Source organism: Antechinus flavipes, chromosome 5, assembly GCF_016432865.1.
Source record: "Antechinus flavipes isolate AdamAnt ecotype Samford, QLD, Australia chromosome 5, AdamAnt_v2, whole genome shotgun sequence".
NCBI lineage: Eukaryota > Metazoa > Chordata > Mammalia > Dasyuromorphia > Dasyuridae > Antechinus > Antechinus flavipes.
In genome coordinates, this window is record NC_067402.1 from 240,749,361 (window position 1) to 240,770,728 (window position 21,368).

Below are 21,368 nucleotides of genomic sequence, written 5' to 3' on the forward strand. Positions count from 1 at the left end.
TTTCTTCTTTACCCCCCTTCCCAGTATTAAGCTTGTGAGCACCACTTGCTTCTCTCAGCCCTCCCTTTTTAGTATCCCTCTCCCCGCCTTAGAGTTCCTCCCCCATCTTACCCCTTTCCCTCCCAGTTTCCATATTCCCTTCCACTTAGCTTATTCCTTCCCTTTTCACTTTTCCCTTCTCACTTTTCAATGAGGTGGGAGAAATTTTACCATAGATTGAATATGTCTAAAATTTTTCTCTTAAAGCCAATTCTGAAGGCAGTAAGATACCCACTATATTCATCTCCCTCCATTCTTTCTCTCAGATATAATAGGTTTCCCAATAAACTGGGAAAACATTTTTACAATCAAAGGTTCTGATAAAGGCCTCATTTCCAAAATATATAGAGAATTAACTCCAATCTATAAGAAATCAAACCATTCTCCAATTGATAAATGGTCAAAGGATATGAACAGACAATTCTCAGATGAAGAAATTGAAACTATTTATAGACATATGAAAATATGCTCCAAATCATTATTAATCAGAGAAACGCAAATTAAGACAACTCTGAGATACCACTACACACCTGTCAGATTGGCTAGAATGACAGGGAAAGATAATGGGAAATATTGGAGGGGATGTGGGAAAACAGGGACACTGATACATTGTTGGTGGAATTGTGAACACATCCAGCCATTCTGGAGAGCAATTTGGAACTATGCTCAAAAAGTTATCAAACTCTGCATACCCTTTGATCCAGCAGTGTTTCTACTGGGCTTATGCCCCGAAGAGATACTAAAGAAAAGAAAGGGACCTGTATGTGCCAAAATGTTTGTGGCAGCCCTGTTTGTAGTGGCTAGAAGGTGGAAAATGAAAGGATGTCCATCAATTGGAGAATGGTTGAGTAAATTGTGGTATATGAATGTTATGGAATATTATTGTTCTGTAAGGAATGACCAGCAGGATGAATACAGAGAGGACTGGCGAGACTTACATGGACTGATGCTGAGTGAAATGAACAGAACCAGGAGATCATTATATACCTCAACAACGATACTGTTTGAGGACGTATCCTGATGGAAGTGGATCTCTTCGATAAAGAAAGCTTTAATTGATCAAAGATGGACAGAAGCAGCTACACCCAGAGAAAGAACACTGGGAAATTAAACTGCTTGCATTTTTGTTTTTCTTCCCGGGTTATTTATACCTTCTGAATTCAATTCTCCCTGTGCAACAAGAAAACTGTTCGGTTCTGCACACATATGTTGTGTCTAGGATATACTGCAACCCATTCAACATGTAAAGGACTGCTTGCCATCTGGGGAGGGGTGGAGGGAGGGAAAGGAAAAATCGGAACAGAAGTGAATGCAAGGGATAATGCTGTAAAAAATTACCCTGGCATGCGTTCTATCAATAAAAGGTTATTTAAAAAAAGATATAATAGGTTTCCTTTGCCTCTTCATGAGATGTAGTACCCCCACTTTACCCTTTTTCTGGTACAATGTCTTTCCACATCTAATTTCTAGAACAAGGTATACATGTATTCTTTATACATCTTTATAGCCAAAATATAGTTCCCAAGATTAATCTTTACTTTTTTAGATTTCTCTTGAGTTCTATATTTGTAGATCAAACTTTTTGTTAAGTTCTGGCTTTTTCATCAAAAATAGGTGAAATTCGCTTGCTTTGTTGAATGTCCATCTTCTTCCCTGGAAAAAGATGCTCATTCTAGCTGGGTAAGTTATTTTTGGTTGCATACCAAGTTCCTTAGCCTTTCGGAATATCATATTCCAGGCCCTTCGATCCTTTAATGTGGATGCTGCCAGATCCTGGGTGATCCTTATTGTGGCTCCTCTATACTTGAATTGGGTTTTTCTAGCCGCTTGCAATATTTTTTTCTTCGTCTGAGGGTTCTGGCATTTGGCCACTATATTCCTTGGTGTTTTGATTTTAGGATCCCTTTCAGTGGGTGATCAATGAATCCTTTCAATGTTTATTTTTTCCTCTGTTCCTATGACTTCTGGGCAGTTCTCTTTGATAATTTCCTGGAAAATAGTGTCCAGGCTCTTTTTTTCATCATGCTTTTCTGGGAGTCCGATGATTCTCAGATTGTCTCTCCTGGATCTGTTTTCCATGTCTGTTGTCTTCCCCAGAAGGTATTTCACATTCTTTTCCATTGTTTGATTTTTTTTGGATTTGCTTGACTGATTTTTCTTGTCTCCTCGAGTCATTCAATTCCAATTGTTCAATTCTGATTTTCAGTGAAGTATTTTCTTCACTCACTTTTTAAAAATCTTTTTCTAATTGTCCAATTGAGTTCTTTTGTTCTATGGAATTTTTTTCCATTTCGCCAATTTTGTTTTTTAGAAAGCTATTTTCTGGTTCCAGTTCACCAATCCTATTTTTCAAGGATTTTATTTCTTTATCCAGTCTCTCTTTAACTGAGTGGGATGACTTCTCCAGACTCTTTTGCCAAGCCTCCCTCTCCTTTTCCTATTTTTCTTCTAGCTCTCTTGTGAGAGCCTTTTTAATTTCCTCTATGAGATTCATCTGTGCTGAGGAACAGATGATGTCCTCCTTTGGGGGTTCACCTGGAGACTGCCTGTTTTTGAGTCTCCTTCGGATTTAGAGTCTGCTCTTTATCTGTATAGAAGCTGTCAAGGTAAAGTCCTCTTCAATTTTTTGCTCATTTTGTCAAAGAATCAAAGACAAACTAGCAAAGAAAAAAAGAAAAAACTGGAGTCTTTCTTTGGGGGAGGGACTGGGTGGTGTTACCCAGCTTCCTCTACAGACTGCGGGGGCAGCAGCGAGGCACTAGCCCTACTGTGCTGCGCCTGCACTCTGAGACTCCGAGAGCGTGCTGAGACACTGTGGGGGAAGGGGTGGCCAGGTCCGGAGAGACTCCAGCTGTTTGGGGTTGTATTCTTCACCCCTTCCCCTCCCCCCCCCCCATGTTTTTAGCTTCTCTGCTGGGCTGCTGACTTGCTGCCAGGGCAACGTATCCAGTCCTGTAGCAAAGCTCTCCCCGCAGAGACGGCTGCAATCACTCCCCACCCCCTCTCCAGTCTGCTCCCGTGCTCTCACTGCCGCTGCCCTCAGTCTGTGCCCGATCTAAAACCGTCCCCACCCTCGAGCAAAAACAGACCTTTCCTGGCAAATCTCAAGGATGGCTTCTCTTGGTAACTATTTGTGGGGTTTTTTTTCAGTCAAGCATTAATTCAGAGACTTGTAATGAAATGGATAGTGAGAGAAAACACGGAGCTACACAGCTATGTGCCTCCTCTCCGCCATCTTGGCCGGGATAGATCACAGCTAGGAAATATTAAGTGTCTGAGGCCAGATTTGAACTCAGGTCCTCCTGACTAAGGGCCAATCCTCTGTCGACAACTTCTCTAGTTTTGAAGGAAATAAAAGACATGGATAAAATGACACTTTAAAACATTTCATGTTTATATGTAGAAAAGTAGAAATTGTAGTTAATTTTGAAAACAGATCCATTAGATAGCAACTGTCTTTGTTATTTTATGGGAAATCTAAAGTTCTTTCCAGAATTGAGAATGTACAGGCACCAAAATGAGAATTTACATGAAGTACATGAGGTTTATTTTAATATATCACATGTCAAAGTATTTTGTAGCTATAAGAAGGATCAGTAGACAAATGTGACAATTAGGAAAGAACACTGCAAACACTGTACAATTACCAGTCTGGTGACGGACAATCTGCCTGCTAGCTATGAACCAGGCTAATTAAGTTCAGAGAAGTTCATCTCTAGGTTGGTTTCAAGGTGATTATTTATTTATGTTTGGTTTTTTTGGTTTATTTGTCACAGCAACTCACCAACTTCATCCATGAGCAGAAGGATTATATGCCTGGTGTTGGTATAGGGAAGATCCCCACTGACACCATGAATCCTTTGGATCAGTTATATAAAACAACTTAGGAGATTAAAGTATGATTTTAAAGAATAAAAAGATAAGACTACACAATTATATTTTAGAAGAATAATAAATGTAAACTTTTAAAATTATTTTAATGTCTAAATGTGTACAATTTCGCTGTTTTTATTTTTTTCTTTCAGACTTGGGATCCAGCTCTAGCAAAGACTGCCAAAGCATGGGCAAGGAGATGTGTTTTCACACATAACATTCACATAGGCAAGAAACATGCATGCCATCCTGTTTTTAAAACTGTAGGAGAAAATCTATGGATGGGTGTACTAAGTAAATATATTCCCAAAAATGCTACTACTGCTTGGTACAGTGAAGGCAATTATTTTGATTTAGGTACCAACTTATGTCTAAGAGTCTGTGGTCATTACACTCAGGTAAATATCTTCTATTTCTTTGACTATTTTGCTTATTGAAAAGTACAAATAAAACAACATTTAAAGAATCAATTTGGGGGAAAAATTGATATGCCTGATAGTGTTTATTTTGTAGAAATTCCAAAATCTTCTTAGAGATGGTTTATTTTTCTAATGATTGTGTACCAGTTTTGTAAAACACAGTTAACCTCATTCCCCAAATCTTTCTTTGGAAATGTTTCATACATATAAATACACATTGTTCTTATGTATACAAAGTCATATGTTCTCTTGCTATTGAAATATTTGCACTATATTTGGGATGACCAAAATAACATGCAAATTTTTGCAAAATTAGCAAGATCAAGATCAAGATCAAGACTTAATCTGAGTTGGAAGGTGTTTCTTAGAATGCTTTTTGAAGAAAAATGTCTAAGAATTGAAGGAAATGATACACAAGGTTTAGAAACAAGGATATTGGGCATACCAAATTAGAAATAACACATAAGCAAAGACACAAGGGCAGAAATTATTAAATTAAGGAACTAAATATTCTGAACATATCCCAAGAATGTATTTTTAAATTTATTTACATTTCAGAAATCCATGCTGAAAATGATTCCAATGATCAAAACTCCTTAAAACTATTTGCTGTGCTTTCCTCATTATGTTAGAATGGGATTCCAAAGGGAAAAGCTTTTCCTTCATTTTTTATTATATCACCATGAATCATAAGAGTATCTTATTTGTATATGAGGGAAAAGAAGGATTTTATTAGATCACTTACAAAAATGACTTTTTTTGAAGTAGAAGGGAGGCTGCAGATGTAGCCAAGAAGCTTTAAGTGGCTCATTTCATGACTCTTCTCCCTGCCCCCCAAATATAGCTTATTCCCAGATAGTCATGTAATGAAGGCATTGTCTTATAATTTTCAGGGTGTTTTATTTTTAAATCTATTTTTTCTCTAGGTTGTTTGGGCATCTTCCTATAAAGTTGGCTGTGCTCTTAAACTGTGCCCTAATTTAGGAAAACGTATAGCAATGTTTGTGTGCAATTATGCACCTCCGTAAGTAATTTTGTTGTTTAAAAATATTTTAGAATGGAAATAAACTGTTATTAAGCATAATAACATTAATAACCATAACAGTTATATAATTAAAGGGAAATAATATCATAAAAAGGTTGGGAAAAGACATATAATAGGTGATATAATAGCTTAACCTTATATAAGACAATCCTCTATCTCCTCCAGAGGTCATTGAGTCATTGTCATAGAGATATTGGAACATCAAACATGGACATGGTAATCTAGAACTATGGTTCTCAAAGAGTGTATAACAGCTTGTGTACTACAAATTTCTTTCCTTAGGTGTAATGCACAATTTTGCCCCGAATACATTCATTTAGAACTTCTAATTTATGACTTACCGTAAAAGTCCAAATCCTTTTGTATTTAACAGACTGCTCTATGAACCATTACAACCCAAACAAAATAAAATATCTAAACTGAAAGAAGTTGCAAAACCTTTTATTATTTTGAAAGGCCTTGGTCTTCTCCCTTACACTTCCATACCCTTATATCAATACCCTAAGACATAATCATTTCTTAGTCATTTCAAAGTGCCTGGTTGTTCTTTACTGTTTGTTTTTCCTGAGTTCATATGAGATTACCTCAACAATTCTGACTTTAGAGAAATACCACTAAACTTCATCTTGTAATATAAAAAAAAAAGTTAAGCAATATTGCCAGAGTAACATAGCCAATTGTGCCTGAAGCCAAGGAGTGTTTTTTTTTTCTCCCCTTTAATCGCCAGGGCCTTGCTTATAGTGAGTACTTAGTGAGTAATTGATAAATGCTTAATTAATTGATTGCCAGAGCACATAATTTTTTATATCCATAGATCCCTTCCAAAAGAAGAGTATGTTTCTTTATCTCTTCCCAAAGGATGACTGTTTTACTAAGGATTACAAAAGGATTACTAAATTTAGAGTGTGACTACCTTTAGTATTCTTTTTGCTTATACATTATTTCAATTATATATTTTGGTGCTATGGTTATATTTAATTTGTCTTCTTACAATTTTAAGTTTTTCCACATTTCTCAGAATTCTTTACTTTGTTATCTATAGTGCTATATATCTAGACACCAAAATTTGTTCAGCCATTCAAAACCAATTTCCACTTTATTTTCAAGGTCTTGCTACTACAGAAAGTGTAATACTGAATAATTTGGCATAGGGGAGCTTTTGGGTATCTCTCTCTCTCTCTCTCTCTCTCTCTCACACACACACACACACACACACACACACACACACACACACACACACCCTTAAAGAGAGACAATGACTTGTAGAAGAAAAAATGCCAGATTTGTAGTGTGGAAAATCTATCTCTGTGGAAGTTCAAACATTAACTGTATGACCACAGCCAAATCATTTTTTCTCATTGAGTCACAGGTTTTTCATTTCTAAAATGGGGTAAAAAATTCTGGCAGTAGCAGCCTCACAGAATTATTGTGACAATCCCATGAAATGATACATAAGAGCAACTTTACGGATTTTAAAGCATAAAAATGTTGCTTGCTTTTCTTTTTAAAATACTTTCTATTGCTTTTTATAGAAATATTAGAGAACACACCAAGAAGCCAAAAAAAAAAAATTCTGATATACGTTAGTTGTGTGACTGGGCACATTTCTTCTCTGCACTTAATTAAAGCTGAGAGCTGCAGATAAGGTTTTGCCAGCCTGCACTGCTAGAGGGAGTTTTCTCACCTGGAATTTCCTTATACTAATGAAATCACAGATGCAAGCTTTTTTCATTTTCCACTACTTCTCAGATAGAAGTTTTTCTGATAAATATTTGTATTCTTCATATAAAGAAAATTTACTTTGACAATTGTTATATATGCTGCCAATAGTTGTACTTTCAAAAAATTAATTTGGTTACAAAGAAATAGTAGGCATAACACCTAAAGATTATTTTAATCCGTGAAACAAGTTATTTCAGCTTAAACGTTACTTTCTACTTTTTATTTACTTATTTAAAACTAAATGCAAAATTTAAAAATGGAAAAGAAAGTCCCAAAAGAAAATTTTTTTTAAAAATTAACAATAGCAACAACAACAACAAAAAGATTGCCATATGCTCTGCAGAACATCAGGGAGGATTCAAAATTTGTAACAATAAATTTCCATTTCAAAAAACCATATATAATAATAGAAGAAAAATATATTCATAACTGTCCATCTTTTCTTTCTTGTAGGTTATTCTTTTGATCTGTTGTGCACTTTTAACTTTATCCTTTTTCTCCTCTATTTATCTCTCCACCTTCCCCCAGTATGTAAACACAGGATATGTGTATGTGTGTGTGTGTGTGTGTGTGTGTGTGTGTGTTCATACATTTGAAGACCTGCAATATGGTTGACATATATAATAATAAATTTCTCTCTTGATTGAATCTATAAAAGTTTTGCTTTGTCTGAGATCAATAATTACCAGCTCTATTTTTTTTTCTAATGAATTTTACTTCTAATCCTTGTATAACATTTATGTATATCTCATTTCCTCTATCTGCTAATTTTTCTATTTTAATTCTGCTTCTTAACTTTCCTTGCTACTATTTAACCTCTCACCATCCATGGATCCCCTGGGATCATTATCTTCTCTTTCCAGCTCTTCCCTCCTCCTTTATCCCATTCCCATTAATCTACAGACCTTATTCCATTCGAATTAATGTAAATACCTTTCTGTGTCTCACCTTTTCCTATGCCATTCTTTCATTCCCTCTTTATCCCTTTCCAATTAATCTATGTATCTTGTAAAATCTACATACCCTTCTCCATTTTATCTTTCCTCTCCCACCTCCACATGTGTGTGTATACACATACATCCTCCTTATTCCCATTCCTGACATGAGATTTTCAGAACTACCAGCCCTCTTCCCCCACAATGTGTCATTTCTTTGTCTGCACCTCAATGGTATAATTATCATTTTTACCTTTTCCTAGATAGTTTTATTACTCTTTAGAATCAGATCATACCCAATTCTGTTCCAAACTGGTATACATTTTTATATTTAAAAAATTTAAACTTGAAACTCTTGAAATCTTTGATGTTGGCTCTTATAATTAAATTTTCTGTTAAGTTTAGGCTTGGTTGAGACAAAGTCCTGAAAATCTGCAAGTTCAGTGAAGATCCATTTTTTTTTTCATTCAATATTATGGTTAGTTTTGCTGGATAGATTTTTGGCTGCAGGCCTAATTCTATTCATTTGTATGTGTGTGTGTATCTGCAGTTTTTTATTGCAATACAATTCTGTACAATTCTAATTGTAGCTCTAGCATATTTGAATTGGTGTTTGATTTTTTTGATTGTTGTTTGTTTCTTATAGAATTTCTGCTTTGATCTGGCCAAATTTGGGCAATAATATTCTTGTGTGCTTTTCATGTAGTACTTCTTTGAAGTGCTGATAGATAATTTTTTTCTATTTCTATTTTTCTCTCTTGTTCTATCAATCCAGGACAATTTTCTTGGATTATTTCTTGCATTATTATGGCAAGGTTTTTTTTTTTTTTTTTTTTTTTTTTTTGGTCACAACGTTCAAGTGATCCAATTATTCTTATATTTTCTCTCCTTGATCCTTTAGATCTGTTATTATGTTTCATATTCTGTTCTATTTTTCACTTTTTATCTCTTATTTTCTTATCTCTTTGTCTCTTAATTCTCCAGGGGCTTCCCCATGCCTGATTATTATTTTCAAAGAATTATTTTTTTCTTTAAAGTTCTATCTTCTTTTCTAATTTATTCACTTTTCCCCCATAATCTTGAGATTTTTTTAGATGGTTCTTTTTGATTTTTGGTTTTGTTTTTCCTCAATCTCATTTTATTTTTGAAATCTTTTTTGAGTTCTATAAATGCTTTCTGGACAGGTAGGCATTTAAAGCTACTCTTTGTCATGGTAGAGGCTTTTTCTTTTTAACTTTACTACCTTTCTCTGAAAATGAATCCCAGTCTTCCACATTCCAATAACAAGTTTCTATAGTTGAGTTTTTTTCTTATTTGCTATTTTTTTTCTTTAATGAGAATTATTAGTATAAGCACCTCTAATGCTGAGGTGAGTGTATGGTGCCTCTGGCTTCACTTCAGCTCTCTCTTCTGACCTGGAACCCCAAACAAAAATTCCACTCAACTGCAAGTCCCCATAGCCAGCAACTTCCCTTCCCCACTGTTTCTGTGCTCACCAGATAAGCTGTTTTTTTTTTTTCCCCTCATCCCAGGCCATGTTTAAGCAGCTCAGTTGGGCTTGGTATTCCTAATTAACAGAAATTTCCCTCAGTCCTTCCAGATTCAGACTTCTAACTACCCACGCTGTTCAGAAGATGAAAACAGCTCCATGAGTCCCAGCTTCCAGTTTTTGCAAAGCTAACCTAAAGGTCTTTACACTTCAGCCTGGTTAAATTGAGTCCTGAGATCGAACTTTGGGGTTTGTCAAATTTTCCCAGGAGGACCTTCATTTTGTCCCAAGTCCTACTGGTGTTTCACTAGTCTATGGGAGGCACAACTTTTATGTGTTTGTAGAGAAAATATGGAGAGCTTAAAATTTTCTGACTTACTTTGCCATCTTCCCAAAAGTCTCTTCCTGACTTTTGATCTCTCTTCATGCACTAAAACCCATTTAAAAGTGCTACAATTTGACAGTAAATCCAAATCTAAGGCAGTTAAGTAAGGCATTACATGGTGTATAGAGCACTCATGCCTAAAGTATGAAGACTAGAGTTCATATCCAATCTCAGATATTTATTAGCTATGTGATCCTGGGAAAGTTAAAACTTAATCCAATTTCCTTTAGTTTTCTCATCTCATCTAGCTCAAAATGAGCTAGAGAAAGAAATGGAAAACCACGCTAGTAACTTTGCTAAGAAAACTCTAAATGGGGTCACAATGAGCTGAACATAAAGGGAAATGATTAAAACAACAAACATCAAACCTATGTTATTAATAATTCTTTCTATATTTTTCAAAATCCATTCCCATCATGGAGAAAATATTATGACAGTATTTTGAGCAATCATGGGAGGAACTCTGTTGTTCTGGGGCTTGACCTAACTGAGAAGAGGAAGGATCCTAGTAATTGGATGGAATCAAATTAGAAGGTAGACTGGATAAAGATTTGGACAGTCAGAAATATAAAGAAAGGTTCATCCTATGGCTGGTATGACAAGTGCATACTATAGCTAAATCCTAAACTGAGGGAACAAATGCAGCTACTGTTTGGGGAAATTGTATCACAATTAATGGCATGGGTTGTCTGTTCTGACTGTTTCACTGGTATCTTTTTCACATTTAATTATATCCTTATGCAGCAATGAGAATGTAACCAAAGAAAACTAACTCCTCATTAGTATATTATAAAATTAATGGGTGAATAATAAAGTATATAATAAGAAGCATATTCTATATTTTAATAAAGTATCTTATAGAACATTTTTGATTAAGATGATATTTATTAAACATAGGATTTTTGATGTATTTTGTCATATCCATTTACTAATTTTTACAAATTATTTTTTATTCTGACAATCATCAACAAACATGAATATCTCCATATGAAAACTGAAAAAGATTATATTTTAAATCATTTATAATATGTGTAAATTTTTTAAGATATATATATATATATACACATATATCCATACAAATATAAATATATAATTTATAATATTATATATATATATATATTTCAATGCAGTAATACCAATACTTTCCTATTTGTGACTTCTAGAATATCCTTCTGATCTTGTTTGTGTTTTTAAATGATCCATTGGAACTTCTTTCTTTCTCTACTCCTCTTTTTTTTTCTTTCTCTCTTTTTTTTCACCTTTTTCTCTTTCTTCATTCTTCCTCCATTTTTCTCATCCCCCCTTCATATCCATATCACTATCCTCCAACTACTCTTTACAACTGTTCCCTTCTGCAAAATACATGCTCTTTTTTGTAATAATTATAATTAAGAAAAATAAATTCACACACTGGCCATATATAAGAAAGTGTCTCATTCCACAAGAATAATCTGTCACTTTACTATGTCATTCAATTTTCTTCAGAGGTCTATCATGTCTATTTTTTTCTAAAATTCTATTTACCTCCTTAACTTCTTTCTTGTTTATTTTGTGATTTAATTTATCTAATTCTGAGAAAGAGAGGTTGAGATCCCCCTACTTGGTATAGTTTTTTGTTGTCTATTTCTTCCTGTAACTCATTTAGCTTTTCTCTAAGAATTATGATGATATACTGTTTTTATGTTTCATAATGTTATTATCTCTTTGTCTATGGTGCCTTTTAGCAAGCTGTAGTTTCCTTCCTTCTCTTTGAATTAGGTATATTTTTGCTTTTTCTTTGTTGAGATCAGGATTGCTACCCTTGTTTGTTTGTTTTTTACTTTGCTGAAGCATAATAAGATTCTTTATACTTTGTGAGTATCTGCTTCAAATGTACAACATATCAGAGGATTCTGATTTTTAATCTAATCTGCTTCCCTTTTTTATGGGAGAATTCATCCTGTTTATATTCACAGTTATGATTACTGAATTTCCTTTCATTCTATTTCCCCCATTTATACTTTTATCTCTTTCACCTTCTCCCTCCTCTCCAATATTTTGCTTCTAAACCCACCTTTCTCAATCTACCCTCTTTATATCAGCCCTTCCATTTCCCCTTCTACTCCATCCTTCCTTCTATCACCCTCACTTTCTTCCCTTTCCTCTCCTACTTCCCTCTAGGGTAAGATAAATTACTATACCCAATGAGATGTGCATGCTATCCCATACTCTTTGAGTCAAAACTAATGAGATTAAGGTTCAAATAATGGTTCATCTCTCTCTCCATTCTTTCTTTCTACTGTAATAGGTCTCTTCACTTGATATAATTTGCCCCCATTTTACTTCACCTTTTCCTCTTCTCCCAGGGCAATCCTCTTTCTACTCCTCAATTTCTTTTTTACATCATCATATCAAATTCAACTCATATCCTCATTCTTTGCTTATGTCTACCTCTGCCTACCTTTTTAACTGCCCTCACAAAGATAGACTTTTCACGATTTAAAAGAATCATCTTCCCTTCTAAAGATGTAAACAGTTTAATCTTAAAAAAAATTAACTTTTTTTTTATGCTTCTCTAGAGTTTTGTATTTGAAAATAAAATTTACTATTCAGCTTTAGTCTTTTCATCAGAAGTGACTGAAAATCCCCTATTTCATTGAATAGTCATCTTTTCCCCTGAAAAAATAATGCTCAATTTTCCTGGGCAGTTGATTCTTGTTTATAATTTAAGCTCCTTTGCCTTCAGAAACATCATATTTCAGATTTTCAAATATTTTAATATGGATGTTGATAAATCCTGGGTAATCCAAGTGTGACTCCTTGATTTTGAATTGTTTCTTTCTGACTGCTTGCAGTATATTCTCTTTTGCCAAATAATTCTGGAATTTGACTACAGTATTCCTTGAAGTTTTCATTTTGGGGTCTCTTTTAGGAAATGATTAGTAGATTTTTTTCAATGACTATTGAAATGACTCTAGCTTCAGAATATCAATGTAGTTTTTTTCTTGAAAGATATTGTCTACTAACTGAGTTTCAATGGATAAATGATGGACAGAAACAGCTACACCCAAAGAAGGAACACTGGGAAACGAATGTGAACTATTTGCATTTTTTACTTTCTTCCCGAGTTATTTTTACCTTCTGAATCCAATTCTCCCTGTGCAACAGGAGAACTGTTCGGTTCTGCAAATATGTATTGTATCTAGGATATACTGCAACATATTTAACATATATAGGACTGCTTGCCATCTTGGGGGAGGGGGGTGGAGGGAGGGAGGGGAAAAAACGAAACATAAGCGAGTGCAAGGGATAATGTTGTAAAAAATTACCCTGGCATGGATTCTGTCAATACAAAGTTATTATTAAATAAAATAAAATTTAAATTAAAAAAAAAAGATATTGTCTAGGCTCTTTTATTAGATCAGGCTTTCAGGTAGTCCAATAATTTTAAACTTATCTCTTTTAGATCTATTTTCCAGGTCAGTTATTTTTCCCATGAGATATTTTATATCCTCTGCTATTTATTTGTTTGTTTTGTTTATTTATTTATTTATCTTTTTGCTGAAGCAATTGGGGTTAAGGGACTTGCACAGGGTCACACTGCTGGAAGTGTTAAATGACTGAGATTAGATTAGAATGCAGGTCCTCCTGACTTCAGGGCTGATATTCTATCCACTGTACCACGTGGCTGCTCCATATTCTCTGCTATTAAAAAAAAATAATTTGACTGATTCTTGTTGTTTATTGGGTCATTCAACTTTAATTTGCATAATTCTAATTTTTAATGAATTTTTTTCTTCAGTTATCTTTTTTTTCACTTCCTTTTCCATTTGTCCAATTTTGCTTTCGAAGGAGTTGTTTTGTTCAGTGCATTTTCTGTTTTCACCAATTCTGTTTTTTAAGGAGTTGTTATCTTCAATTTTTGTGTTTCCTTTCCCAAACTGTTTACTTGTGTTTTTTTTCATAATCCTCCTGCATAGCTCTCATTTCTTTCCCAATTTTTTTCAAGACTTCTCTAAACTCGATTTTTAAAATCCAATTTTTAGAGATCTTCCAAGAAAACCTTTTGAGCTTGAGACCAATTTTATTCCTCTTTTAGACTTAATACAAAGACATTTTCCATTACTATTCTCTTCTGGGTTTGCATTCTGATCAATCCTGTCACTATAGAAGCTTTGTATGGTCACAGTCCTTTTTCTATTTTTGTTCATTTAAAAAAATTGAACTGAATTTCTAGGACACAGGGGAGACTATCCCAATAGGGAGACAGGGGCCTTTTACTATTTTTGCATACTGGGGCTTGAGGTACTGTTGATTTTACCACTGTGTCTGGCCTAATTTACCTTTTGTGCAGTGTCTGGGGGCTCTCAATTTGCCCTCTGCAGTTGGGTTGGAAGTCTCACAACTGGAATGCTGAGCCATTTTTCTGAATCAGGACAGAGGGGCTTCCACTCCTGTTTTGTGCTGTGACTAATAGTCTTCCACTATATTCCCTGCACCATGCCTGTGTTGGGCCACAATTGCCTTTTATAGAAGCTGAAAAATTGTTTCACTGAATTTTTGTGTTTTTTTTTTCACTTCAGAATCCATTTAGAGGCTTGATTTAATAGTTGTTTCTTTTACTTTTCACTAGCTTTTTCTTTTCAAAACATATGCATGATTAATTGTTCAAGACTGACCCTTGCAAAACTTTGTGTTCCAAATTTTTCCCCCTCCCCCATCGCCTCACCAGATCGCAATACAATATATGTTAAACATGTGTAATTCTTCCATACATATTTCTACAATTATCATGCTGCACTAGAAAAATCAGATCAAAAAGGAAAAAGAGAAAGAAAACAATGCAAGCAAGCAACAAAAAGAGTGAAAATACAAAGTTGTGATCCATACTCAGTTCCAACTGTCCTCTCACTGGGCTCTCTTCATCACAAGACCAATGGAACTGGCCTTAATCATCTCTCAATCATCTAAATATACCATTGCATCATCTACAAAGAATGATAATTTAATTTCCTCATTACCTATTCTAATTCCTTTAATCTCTTTCTCTTACTACTAATGCTAACATTTCTAATACAATATTGAATAGTAATGGTAATAGTGGGCAACCTTGTTTCACCCCTGATCATACTGGGAATGGTTCTATTTTGTCCCCATTACATATAATATTTGCTGATGGTTTTAAATAGGTACTATTGATCATTTTGAAGAAAACTCCACTTATTCCTAGGTTCTCAAATGTTTTTAATAGGAATGGATATTGGATTTTGTCAAATGCCTTTTCTGCATCTATTGAGATATGATTTTTGTTAGTTTGGTTATTGATGTAGTCTCATTAGAGAAATTGGTCTATAATTTTCTTTTTTTGTGTTAAACCATCTGGTTTCCATATCAGCACCACATGTGTGTCATAAAAGAAGTTTGGTAGGACTCCTTCTTTCCCTGTTTTTTTCAAATAGTTTACACAGTATTGGAATTAATCATTCTTTAAATTCACATGTAAATTTATCTGGTCCTCCTACTAGCTTGTTCAATATCTTTTTCTAAAATGGGACTATTTAAGTAATCTTCCTTGTTAATCTGGACCATATATATTTTTCTAAAAAGTATTCCTCCATTTCACTTAGATTATCAAATTTATTGATAATATAGTTGGGCAAAATAACTCCTAATTATTACTCCAATTTCCTCTTCATTGATTTTCTCCTTTCCTTTTTTGAATAAAATTAAACTAAAGATTTATACGTTTTGTTGTTTTTTTTTTCACAAAACCAACTTTTAGTTTTGTTTGTTAGTTCAATAGTTTTACTTTCAATTTTATTTATCTCTCCTTTATTTTCAGCATTTTGAATTTGGTAGTTAATTGTGGGGTTTTTAATTTGTTATTTTTCTAGTTGGTTTTTCTATTGCAAGCACAATTCATTGATCTTCTTTTTCTCTTTTTTATGCAAATAAACATTTAGAGATATAAAATGTTCCCTACTTACTGCTTTGGCATTGGTATGTTGTTTAATTATTGTCATTCTCTTGGATGAAAGGATTAATTGTGCCTGTGATTTGTTTTTTCAATCATTCATTCTTTAGGATTAAATTTAATTTTCAATTAATTTTTGGTCTATTACTTCCTGGCCATGTATTACACGTAATGTCATGATCTGAAAAAGATACACTTACTATTTCTGCCTTTCTGCATTTGTTTTTTAAGTTTTTATGTCCTAATACATGTTTTTGTGTAGGATCCATGAATTGTTGAGAAAAAAGTGTACTCCTTTCTGTCTCCACTCAGTTTTCTCCAAAGATCTATCAAACCTAACTTTTCTAGAATTTTTCTTAGCTTCTCTCTTATATATTTTGTGGTTTGACTTGTCCACTTCTGAGAGAACAAGTTTGAGATCCTCCACTAGTATAGTTTTACTGTTTAATTCTTCTTTCAGCTCTTTTAACTTCTCCTCTAGGAATTTGGATCCCTATACCATTTGGTGCATATATGTTTAGTATTGATAGTATTACTTCATTATCTATGCTACTCTTTAGCAAGGTATAGTTTCCTTCCTTATCTCTTTAAATTAGATCTGGTTTTGCTTTTGCTTGATCTGAGATCAGGATTGCTACTCCTGTTTGTTTGTTTGTTTGTTTTTTTTCCACTTCAGCTGAAGCATAATAGATTTTGCTCAAGCCTTTTACTTTGACTCTGAATGTATCACTCAGCTTTCAATGTGTTCTTTGTAAACAAATAATTGTAGAATTTCTGTCTTTTAATTCAGTCAATTATCCACTTTTGTTTTATGGGAGAATTCATTCCATTCACATTTATAATTCAAATTACTAACTCTGCATTTCCTGTGATCTTGTTTGCCCTGTTTTACTTTTCTCTTCCCTTTCCCCCTTTCCCTATTCCCCAGTATTTTGCTTCTGACCACTCCTTGCCTTAAACAGCTCTCGCTTTTTACAGCCCCTTCCCCTCTTATACCTTTTCCCTCTTACTTCCCTATAGGGTGAGACAAGCTTCCCTGTAAAATTAAATGTGTCTGATATTTTCTTAAGAGTTGTTTCTGAGGGAAATTGGGGAGAGCTCAGGCAATTTCCTGGCTTCTGTCTTCCATCTTGGCTCCATCCATACCCCATCCATTTCATTTACTATCCTTTTCCTCAATCATGGCCCTATAGTTATCTTTTTTCTCTTACAGATTTTTTTTTTGTTTTTCCTAGCATTTTGCACCTAAATGGAAACTGTTTTCTTCTTATATTTAGTGAAAATTAAAATATATTTTCTTGTCTTAATTTTTTTTTTGCAAGGCAATTAGGGTCAAGTGATTTGCCCAGGGTCATATAGCTAGTAAGTATTTAAATATCTGAGATTTGATTTGAATGCAAGTCTTCCTAACTTCAATGCCAATAGTCTGTCCACTGCACCATCTAGCTCTAGCTACTCCAAAAGAATTGAAAAGTGTCATGGCCTGTCTAAAGACAAGTTTATTAGAGTTTATTTGTTTTTTTAATAGGGCCTAGTTTTTGTGGTTTGGTAATGTCTTTGCAAAATAATTTTATTTGACAAAAATTTAAAATTCACAGGCTTGAAAATCAGACAAATCTTACTGAAATACACATTTCAAAAAAAATTAGGGGACATCAGAACTTCTGGTCTAGAATATATCATAACTATGTAGCAATTCATCTTTTCTGAAGTGAATTACATTATGCAGAGCTTTCAGAAATAAGCATAATTTAATACATTATATTTAATCATAATGTACTCATAGAATTTTTAAAAGAACATAATTGAAATGATAGTCATTGATATCTATCTAACTACTGAATATTATTGTTTTTATAGAGGGAACTTGGTTGGAAAACCACCTTATATGAAACAGGAACCATGCACTCATTGTGAGGAAGGAGATACTTGTGAAGATAATTTGTGCAGTAAGCAACAATGATAAACAACAAATCAGAAAAAGAATTAAATGGCATAGGAGAATTTTTACAATTGAATGAATTAAAAAATTTTAGCTTCTTTATAGAAAGCTAGAAGAAGCATCACTGAGTTACAGAATGTTTGAAATGATAATAATATAATAATAATAATAATAAGCAAGCTGTTGTATAATTCTTTAAGGTTTGCAAAGCACTTTATTCATTTCATTTTTATCCTGGGAGGTAGACTATTATTATCTTCATTTTACAGGTGAGAAACAGAGATTAAATGATCTGCTTAAAGTCACACAACTCAGTAAATGTCTTAGGCCAAATTTGAAGTTCTTGACTTTTTGACTCCAAGCCCAGTGCTGTATCTACTGTGCCACTAACCCCTATCCAAAGAAGAATATATACTGCATTATGAGCCACAAGTAAGCCTCAGTACCTTGTTTGACAGAACTTAACTCCCTCTGAGTACATTCCACTTTTGGTTCTAATTGTTAGGAAGTTTCTTATATTGAACCAAATTTTGCCTCTGAAACTTCCATTCATTACTAAGGGTTCTGTAGGATCAAGAAAAACAAGACCTTTATTGTATCTGACCTAAGGATAGGCCAAAGATTTTTATTTTCTTCCAATGATTCCCATATGATGTGATCTCTGGGCCTTTCAATATCTTTGTCCCCTCTTCTAGGGGCTCTCTAGCTTGTCATTTCTAAAATAGTAAATGTAACTATAAGACAGATGAAATCTCTTCAACAATAGAAATGATATTCGTGTCTTCCAAATGTCAATAACTATAATAGTCACTCAATAAATATTTGTTGAATGAACAAAAACATAGTTACTTTGAGTTAATAATGTTATCTCGCCACTCCATCCCTTGCATAATTCCTTAACCCTAGTGTACTTATCTGAAAACAATTCTGTACTTGGAGTCAGGAAAGACAGTTCCAATGCCACCTTCAACACTTAACTAGCTTTGTGAACATGAATGAATTATAAATATTTTTTCATCTGAAAAATGAGACTATCCATACTTGCCTCACAAAGTTATTGTGAGAGTCAAATGGGATCATGTATATAAAATATTTTGTATAATAATAATCCTAAAGTGCTATGTAAATGTCAATTTCTCTATTTTTATTGTGAAGCTAATGGAGAAGGAGAAGGGAAAGAGAGGAGAATAAGCATTCATAAAAGCCTATTATGTGTTAGGTGTTATGTTAAGTGTTTTGAAAGTATTACTCTGGAAAGTAGATGCTGCTATTATTTTTATTTTACAGATGAGGAAACTTAAGGCAGATAAAGGTTAAAGTGATTTGCCTAGGATCATACTGTTTAGTGTCTGAAGCTGTAATTTTGTTAAGGTCTAGATTTGGGGTACCTAAATGAAATTAAAGTTTAGTTAAGGTCTAGTGGCAGGTTTGGGGTACAGGAAGTTAAACAAAGCTCCCCTGCAACCCCCTTGGATTCAGTGCAAGGATACAAGGGTAAATGGGGTCTAGTAGCAGCACAAGTCCCCAATAAAAGCATTTATTGGCCCAAGAGCTAGATTGATAAAAGAGGTTTGTTATTGAGTTTGGAAGTAAGGAGATAGGCGAAGATAGAGATAAGGAGGGCACTGGACAGAGGGTCCAGTGGACAGAGGGTCCTTACATGGCTAGCATGTTTGGAATCTCTGCAAATAGAGAGGTTCCCAGCGTGGCCTTTTATATATAATTTATATATATATAATAGGAGATTTAGCTCGAGGGGCTTTTGGGTGTAGCCCCAAAGTTGGCTAGATCCAGGTGGGGGCTGGGGCAGGTCCGGATCTTCTATTGGAATTCAAAGGCACCAGGATTTGTGAGTCAAAGGGTAATTACATTCACTAGGAATGTAATTTCTAGGAATTTACTAGGAATTACTAGGAATTTCCCACATCATTTCCCCCCCTCAAGCAGTTGGAACTTAAATTCATTTAAGGAAAAAGACATGGGGCAAAGTCTCTTATTGAGACAGAATTGAAGATTTTCTCCTTCCAGGATTTTCCAAGTTCAGGGTTCCCCTCTTTAATTTGAACTCTTTTATTCCTAACTCCAGGTCCATTGTTTTACCTACTATACTGCCTACCGCCCTTTGGAAAGAATTTTTACACATTATGATTAGATTTTTCGGGGAAAAATTTTTTTAATTTGATCAAGTCTTTCACTTTTCAAGTGACACCACACAAAAGACAGCTTATTCCTTTATGTGTTGGTTCCACCTTCCCTTATACATTTCTAGAGACAACAAGAAATAACTATTGAAGATAGAATTTTTGCTGACTTTCAAATTATATACAAAGTATTATTTTTCATTAAATCATTCCCACATTCTGTCATTTGGTTAGTGAGGATGATGTTCCTGCTAAATTGAGTGGAATATATAAACCTTTCGAAGGGGCAAAGAGGTAGAGAGATTCTGGAAATTTGGATTAATGGAGTACTCAGTGGGCCTTAGGTGCTAGTAGGGCCTTAATGCCACTATGTTTAAAAAAAGGAATGGGGGATGAGAGGTACTGATAAAAAACTGATATGTACATCTAAAACCTTTTAAACAAATATTTTCTGATTCACAGCTGCTGTCAATAATTTGAAAGCATAAACTTTATTCCTCTAAATTTTTATATGTCTAAAAATAACTAAAATTAGCTTCCAAATGATAGCCGTATTTTAAAAGTAGGGGAAAAAACCCTAAAAACCTTTTGATTTGTATTTTTTTTGTCTTTCTAGAAAATCCAATACGTGATAAACCCTTAAGTATGTATATATTAAAATATTTAATTATTAATTAAGTTATTTGTTGAGTGTGACATTATTCCAACTATTCTGTGCTGTTGTTGTTTGTAACAGGTTACCCATATTGGAATCCAAGTTGGGAAATTCCTCGTCAGATTTCATGTAATCCATTCTGTCAAATCTGTGTGTCAATTAGATTGGTAGGACTTGTACTAGCAATTGTAGGTATTTTTATACTACAAATCAAATATCCAAACATGCACTTGGTGACTTAATTTATGACTAAGCCTGAACTACCATCAATCCAATTCTCAACTAAATCTCCATGCCTTAAATGTCTCTTCCATTTGAATTTAAAAAACAGGCCAGAGGAGATGCTGTAAAGAAAAGAATGGAGTCATGGAATCAGGTAGTACAGCTGATACAGTAGCTTATGTGAATTTAGCATTATAACTACATAAATGTGAAAAGAGAAAAGATTCTCATATATTCCTGTTGCCCAAAAGAATTTTGAGTGCTATTGTATTAAAAGTTGCTGTAAACTAAAGATTGATGTGTTTTGCTTTGACTCCAAAAAAACATGGAGAATATCCCCATAATAAGGATTTATATGGGCATTTTCAGTTAGATGTGTGACATAGGGGTTGCCCATCATATTATACAAATATATTTTTAAAGCAATATTAAAATCTTAAATTGACATTGCAATTCACAATGCACAAGAATTTGCAAATGAAATGTGCCATTCTGATTTAATTCATCAAAGGGGAAGTCTCCACACTGAAGATAAACTTATAATAATA

General features: G+C 34.0%; 1 protein-coding gene across 1 annotated transcript in view; it reads left to right on the plus strand.

Moving 5' to 3' along the window:
* GLIPR1L1 (GLIPR1 like 1) overlaps window positions 1–21,099 on the plus strand; it is a 46,941-nt gene extending 25,842 nt beyond the window's left edge. Inside the window, exons 2-6 of the mRNA XM_051961271.1 lie at window positions 4,065–4,310; window positions 5,258–5,355; window positions 17,721–17,809; window positions 20,560–20,586; window positions 20,680–21,099. Of these exons, the coding sequence (XP_051817231.1) occupies window positions 4,065–4,310; window positions 5,258–5,355; window positions 17,721–17,809; window positions 20,560–20,586; window positions 20,680–20,840 (621 nt within the window). The 3' untranslated portion in view covers window positions 20,841–21,099. The remainder of the gene's footprint in view (window positions 1–4,064; window positions 4,311–5,257; window positions 5,356–17,720; window positions 17,810–20,559; window positions 20,587–20,679) is intronic.
* The last annotated feature ends 269 nt before the right edge of the window (window positions 21,100–21,368 follow it).